The 6,423-nt window shown below is 59.1% G+C and overlaps 1 protein-coding gene across 1 annotated transcript in view; it reads left to right on the top strand.

The window, feature by feature from the left end:
• Positions 1-5,673: 5,673 nt before the first annotated feature.
• LOC104627213 (DDB1- and CUL4-associated factor 8-like) overlaps positions 5,674-6,423 on the top strand; it is a gene marked incomplete at its 3' end in the record, with an annotated part of 7,147 nt that continues 6,397 nt past the window's right edge. The window contains 2 exon segments of the mRNA XM_010295343.1: positions 5,674-5,722; positions 5,805-6,423. The exon segment at positions 5,805-6,423 is cut by the window's right edge and continues 22 nt beyond it. Of these exon segments, the coding sequence (XP_010293645.1) occupies positions 5,674-5,722; positions 5,805-6,423 (668 nt within the window).

The raw sequence follows: 6,423 nt of genomic DNA, 5'->3' as shown, positions 1-6,423 counted from the left end.
CCCAGGACTGGTACCTGTCGCCTCCGTGGTGTGATCATCTCTTTGGGGGAATGCTGAGGGGACCCCTGCTGTCCACAGGGTGTTGCCCTGCCTGGGAGGGGGGTGCTGAGAGTCCTTCCATGTTGCCCCCATGGTGTCATGGTGCCTTGGGGGAGGAGCACTGGGAGTCCCTTTCCGGCTGAGAGCTGGTCCTGCCACTTCAGTCACAGGGGGAAGCTTGGCTGAGGGTCCCTCCTGCCCCCCAGGTGCAAACCTTGTTGTCCTTGGGCCTTCCTCACCCCCTCCCTTCCAGGATAGTCCCTGTTGTCCCCAGGGGGGTCCCCAGGGAGCAAGGGTCCCTGGGGCAGGTGCGTCCAGACGCTGTGCTGCTGGGCTTTAACCTGTCATTCCTGTCAGCTGCCAGCGAACCTCCAGCCCCGGCCTCAGCGCTCGCTGCCACGCAGGTGAGTGGGACACCCCGGGTCCAGCCGCGCTTGCCTTGCGTCCATCTGTCCTGCGTGCTACAGAGGTGGACGCTTGGCTGCGTCTACCTCAGTCTCCTTGGTGATGCTGAATTACCCGTGTCAATGATGCGGCCCTGGGCCCCTCCATCCGCTCGCCCCTTCGCTCCTGTGGGATTTCTCCTGCTGGTTGGTCTTTCTTTGGCCTCTGGACCACTGCTTCCCCCTGGAGAGCCAGGAGCTTCTGTCTTCCCGGGTGCTGATGGGGAAGAGGCAGCGCTGCGTGCTGAGGCAGCCAGTGCTTGTTAGACGCAGTTAATTAGGCCCTGCCTGCACTGGGAGCAGGTTCATGTCATCCTGCGAGGCGTTGGGGGATCCAGGGCTGTGCTGGAAAAAGCGGTGGGAAGGTGGGTGCTGCATCTCCCAAAGAGACCTTGCATATGTGCCCAGGATGCTCTGAGATGGGGATTCCAGACCCCCGTGTAACTGCAAGCAGGAAGCTGCTTAATTAGTGTTGTCACTAGGGCCCGTCGGGCTCTGGGGTAGGTCTGTAATTACCCAAGGCTCTCCCGAACGCGGTCCACTGGTGGGTTTCTGCCCACATCTTGGCAAACCGAAGGCGACCCACCGGCCTCTCCTCTGTGAGGGGCGTTCAGGGTGGAAACATGCTCGTTATGGGAGGTTTAATTAGAGGTTTGAACCCCCCGATGCTGTCTTTGGGGAGAAGGAAATCTCCTCTGGAGCGAACAAATGAGGTTGCTTCCATCCAGGTCCGATGAGAAAACTTTCCTTAAATAGAAGAGGCTCAGCAGAGCCCAGTGTGACATGTGCACGGGAGGGACCCGGTGTAAACACAGGCATGAGGCTGTGCTGCGGCATCATGCGGGCGTCTCGGTGTGCTGGGGTGTTGGAAATCAAGGTGAGGGGCTCTTGGTGAGTTGAAAACACCCTGCGTTCGCTTCTGGCCATGTTGCTCCTCTGCTTTATATAGGCTGAACACGTGCCAAGCGCCCGCGGGGCCTGACTGTTCGGGTGTTTATATAGCTATGTAAATATTTTAATGACAGATCATTCAGGGACACAGCGACTGTGAGTGCTGGGTTTCCAGCCGTAAAACGGCTGGGTTGGTGATGCCGTGGTGCGTGGCCGAGTCCTGCGGGTGCTGTGGAGGGGTACCGAGTGCCAGTGCAGATGGATGGAGGATCTCGGCTGGCAGGGAGGGGCTGGAGCTGGCTGCTGTGCAGGGCAGGGTCTGTGTCCCACATCCGGCTGGCTTGTGGCGTTATAGGTTGGGGTAGCAGCTTGGGACAGAAAGGACCGTCTCCTGAGCACAATTATTGGAGTTGCTGACATGTATTGTGCTGGCTTGGGGGCTTGGAGCCTGGCAGGCAGTGGAGCGGCATGGCGGTGTGAGCCCCAGCATTCTATGCCAGCGGGATGCTGAGCCCCAGGCACTTGCTCGGTAGGTCGAGGCCGTTCCTGCCATGAGGGGAGGAGGCAGCAGTGCTGTGGGAGCACCCGCAGCTTGATCCCGGCAGCCATGGAGCCAGTCGGGAGGCCGTGGCATGCAGAGGGATATTTTCAGGGCTCTCACAAGGGTGCCAGAGAGTCAGGCTTTGAGCATGTGAAGCTGGGAGCGCTGACCCTGTCCAGATGTTGACTCCAGGGAACTGCAAAACCCATGTGTCAGCTCCCGAGGTCACTCTGCGCGGTGCCCTGGAACCAGGCTGGATTCACTGGCTCCGGCTGCGTGCCCCGAGGCATTGCTGCTTTGGCAGGGAGACCTGGCTTGGCGCTGGTGGCTTGGTGACGGGCTCAAATCTTTCGGTGAGGCCTCAGGGCTCTCTGCAGGGCTGACCGTGTCCCAGCTCCCTCTGGTCCACAACAAGTGGTGTCTCATTGCTTCCCGCAACCAACGTTCCCTGGTTTGGGGAGGTGGAAGCGATACCTTTGGTGCTGTCTGCGTTTCCAGTTGCCGGTAACTCGAGCGCGGGGTGCCCGCCTGCTGCTGGTTTTCCCTTCCTGAGCCCTTGAGTGTCAACAGCGCGCTGTGCCGTGCTGTGGGGCTGCCGGTCGACGCGCGCTTTAATCTCCCTGCCACGTGAATGGCTTTGGCACCTGCGAGTAGAGCTGGTGGGTGGCTGGGGAGGCTGATGCAGAGCTGTCGGAGCCAAGCACCCAGCCTGGCTATCCATCCGTACTGGGCAGCCGGCACGGGCTAGCATCATGCTCCTGGGTGTAGAAGATGGCTAGGGAGCCTGGTGTCCCCCGCGGTGTCCCTGGTGCTGGCAGAGGCCACATCTGTCCCTGCCGTCTGCTTTGCTGAGGCAGCTGAGGGCTTTTTTTCCTCAATTCTCTTGATTTCCTAGTGAGGTTACAGTCCTCCGGTGTGGGTGGATGAGAGTCAGGCTAATTATTTGGTAATGGATTTCTTTCCTCTGAAAGCGCGTTTCTTGTTCCTCACCTTCTTGAAAAGGCTGCTGTGAAAGGGTGTTAACGACAGATCAGAATAAGTAATTTGGCAGAGGAAAATAACTACCGAGGAGCAGCCCCTTGGATTAATAGTGCCACCGAAGGCAAAATAACCAGCAGACTCAAAGTCAACCTGTTGATGGACATTCCAATCTCCGAAGGACTCCAGCAGCCTGGAGTTAAGCCGCAGCTGAGCACTGTGGTGTTTTGAGCCTGTTCCTTAGTCACCTGGCATGACAGACGCCGTACGAGAGATGGAGTCGCCTGGCCGCTTAGAGCAGTAGATTAAACGCAGTCCTGCTCCACGTCCTGCCCACGTGCCTGCAGCCCCTGGGGACAGACCTGGCTGGGTACGGGGCACGTCTGCCGTGCCGCAAACGTGCCAGCTGAGCAAGCATGAGTCGCCCCTGCCGCAGCGGTGAGTAATCCCCTCGTAGGACTGAGCCTTGGCACTTTGCGGGAGGTGAACACCCGCTCTCCTCCACCGTGCTGCCAGCGTGAAGCCTTCACGTGCCGAGAGCCGCCGGCAGTGCTGGAGGGATGGGCTTGGCACTGTCTCTGGCTGCCAGCACAGAGCAGAGTTCCATCAGGTTTGGGCAGGGAGAAGGGCTGAGGCTCTGGGGCAGCTCTCATCCCCCACTTTGCTTTTCAGCCCTTTCCTCCCCCTCTCCACAGCATCAGTGTTTTTAAAGTGATTTTATACAGGCTGGCAGTGCCAGCTGGGGAGGAGTTAAAACTGAAGCTGCAGAAAACACTTTGTTACTGAGCGAGCAGCTACAGTCGCCTGAAGTTTTTCAGTTGGTTTTCAGTTGCATAAACTTGGTTTCCTTATATATGTTCCTACGCCACAAGACCTTTTATCGCACTTCAGCTGGAGCCAGCCCAGGCCTTGCCTGGGCACCCCTGCGGCGCCGTCGGGTGGTGACAGTGGTGGTGGCCCCTGCTCTGTTGCCCCGCAGCCGTACGTGTGGGTCAGCAGGCCCAGCAAGCCCCACTTGCCTCCTAAATCACCCATTTTTTAGAGGGGAGCCGTGCCCAGGCTCAGACTGGCAGTGACAGACCCAGACTGGGCAGAGCCTTTTGCCTTCTTTGGCTCTTTGGGGCTCTGCTGGTGTTAATTGCTGATCTAACGAGGATTAGTCTCCAGAGTGTTTGCTGTAATCAGAGTTAATGATGTTCTGGCTTCGGCTTTTCCCTGCGTGTAAACAGGGAACTTTTAGCAGACTCCCTGACACTAGTTAAGAGCAAGCAGCTAAACAAAGTATGAAAAAGTCTGACTAAAAATAGAAGGAAAGTAGAGAACAAGCAAAGCATAAATAAATTATTTTTGCTTTCCCCACCTTGGCAAAACCTCTGCTGCTCGTGACTCCAGTGTGTTTTCCTCCCCTGTCTTGGCGTAATCCGGTGAGACGACTTTGCCAGCAGGTGCTCTCACCGAAAGCCACCTGCAACCCCTGGCAAGCAATGGGCACCATCATCCAGAGGAGTGGTCCGCAGCCCCTGGGCACGGAGACAGCTCTGCTTTGTGGCCACAGCCCCCTGGGAGCCACCCCTGCTCCGGGGGGGAGCCAGGGCCGCTTTGGACACCATCCCCAGCTACAGTGGGGCCGTTGCTGCTCCTGCAGTCCGTGCCTCTCCTCCCTGCAGCAGCCAGCTCTCCAAAGCAAGGGTTGGGAAACACCCGTGAGCCGAAAACGTTTTGGTTTTCCATGTGCTTGCAAGGAATTGGTGAACTTCTCCTGGAGCAACTGGAAATGCTGGGGAGCTCCTGGCCTTGCCACCTGGCTCTGCTCTTGCCCGCTCCCTGGGAGGAGCAGAGGAGTTTGGGGTGCCAAAGGCCAAGGCTTGCTCTTGGGGGAGGCTGGGTGGGCTGGCCAGGCGTCCGGGCCACTGTCCTGTCTGTGGCATGGAGGAAAATGGCCCCTCACTGATGCCAGGATTGGAAGGATTTTGTGCATGGGAAGGTGTTTAAAAATCGCTGGGGTTAAAAAACCCTCTTGAACAGTTCTTAACTGGCTGCCTACAGTCTGCAGGTGCCAAGAAGTTTCTCAATACCATGACTCGCTGCCTTCCCAGCCACCTTTCCTCATCTGCCTGCGATCTGAGCCCTGCTGCTGCCTTGCTGCCTGCCCAGAGCCAGGGCCCTGTGTTGTGCAGCTGCCTTGCTGTAGCAATTGCTGCCAAGCTGGAGTCAACACCTCCTCCTTGCCCTGAGTCTGGCCAGGGATCACCGATCGGGAAGCACCTGTCTTATTGCGAGAGGTGAAGTGGGGACTGGGTGCAGGCAGCAGGAGATGGGAGCCATCCCCACAGGCAGGAGGACAGGCAGCATGACAAGTTGCAGATCTGCTTCCCCGTCAGTGGTGTCTGAGCAAACGAGAAGCTGGAGAGGAATTCAGAGGATGGTGGTGAGCGGCCTCGTTACCCAGCTGTGGCTGCCTCGGTGGAGGCCGAGGGGCGTTACCATTCGCTCTGCCCTCGGCAGGAGCCGATGAGCTTTTGTTGCTGTGCGCACTCGTGTGCACTGAGTGTGGTCACTAAGCCTGTGGACACGTGCGCGCCGCTTCCTCCGCTGATTGTGTTTTTCCTTAGAAAGTGGTGCTCTCCACACCAGCCTGTGATGCCGTGGGCGCGTGTGTGGCTCTACCGACATGGGGACAGGCCAGCACGTCCCTGTCTCGGCAGACTGGCCGCGGCAGGGACGCTCCAGCTTCTGCTCTCTCCCTCTCTTGCATGCAGGGTGAGCGCTCTGGAAAACGTGATGTCAGATAAAGGAAGCAGCATGGACGGGAAGACAGATATAGTGAATGGTAAGGGTGCCGGTGGGGACCGGTCTCCCCACGCCTGGGGTCTCCTGCTGGGGAGGCTCACGGTGTTGTCCGCACCACGCAGGCAGCTTGTCCAGCAGTCCGGAGGAGATGTCAGCTGAGGAGGGCCGAGAAACCTCCTCTGGCATCGAGGTGGAGGCCTCCGACCTCAGCCTGAGCCTCACGGGAGACGATGTGGGGCCCAACCGCACCAGCATGGAGAGCCGGGACACAGATACGGAGAGCTCGGGGGAAGAGAAGGACTCTGACAGCATGGATGACACAGGCCACTACTCCATAAATGAGGAGAACCGTGCCCTTGACCGGTCACACTCAGAGGAGGAAGAGGAGGAGGATGAAGAGGAGGAGCAGCGGTCCCACCGCCGTGCCCAGCGCAAGCGTGCCAACCACGACCAAGACTCCTCTGACGATGAGCAGGCCCTGGAGGACTGGGTGTCCTCAGAGACCACGGCGCTGCCCCAGCCCCGCTGGCAGGCGGTCCATGCCCTCCGGGAAAGGGAGCTGGGCTCCAGCGCCCGCTTCGTCTACGAGGCCTGTGGGGCCAGGGTCTTTGTGCAACGCTTCCGCCTCCAGCACGGCCTGGAGGGCCACACGGGCTGCGTCAACACCCTGCACTTTAACCAGCGCGGCACGTGGCTGGCCAGCGGCAGCGACGACCTCAAAGTGGTGGTGTGGGACTGGGT

Source organism: Phaethon lepturus, unplaced genomic scaffold (assembly GCF_000687285.1).
Source record: "Phaethon lepturus isolate BGI_N335 unplaced genomic scaffold, ASM68728v1 scaffold27689, whole genome shotgun sequence".
Lineage (NCBI taxonomy): Eukaryota > Metazoa > Chordata > Aves > Phaethontiformes > Phaethontidae > Phaethon > Phaethon lepturus.
The sequence above is the reverse complement of the archived record's forward strand: the minus strand, read 5'-3'. Positions and strand labels throughout refer to the sequence as shown.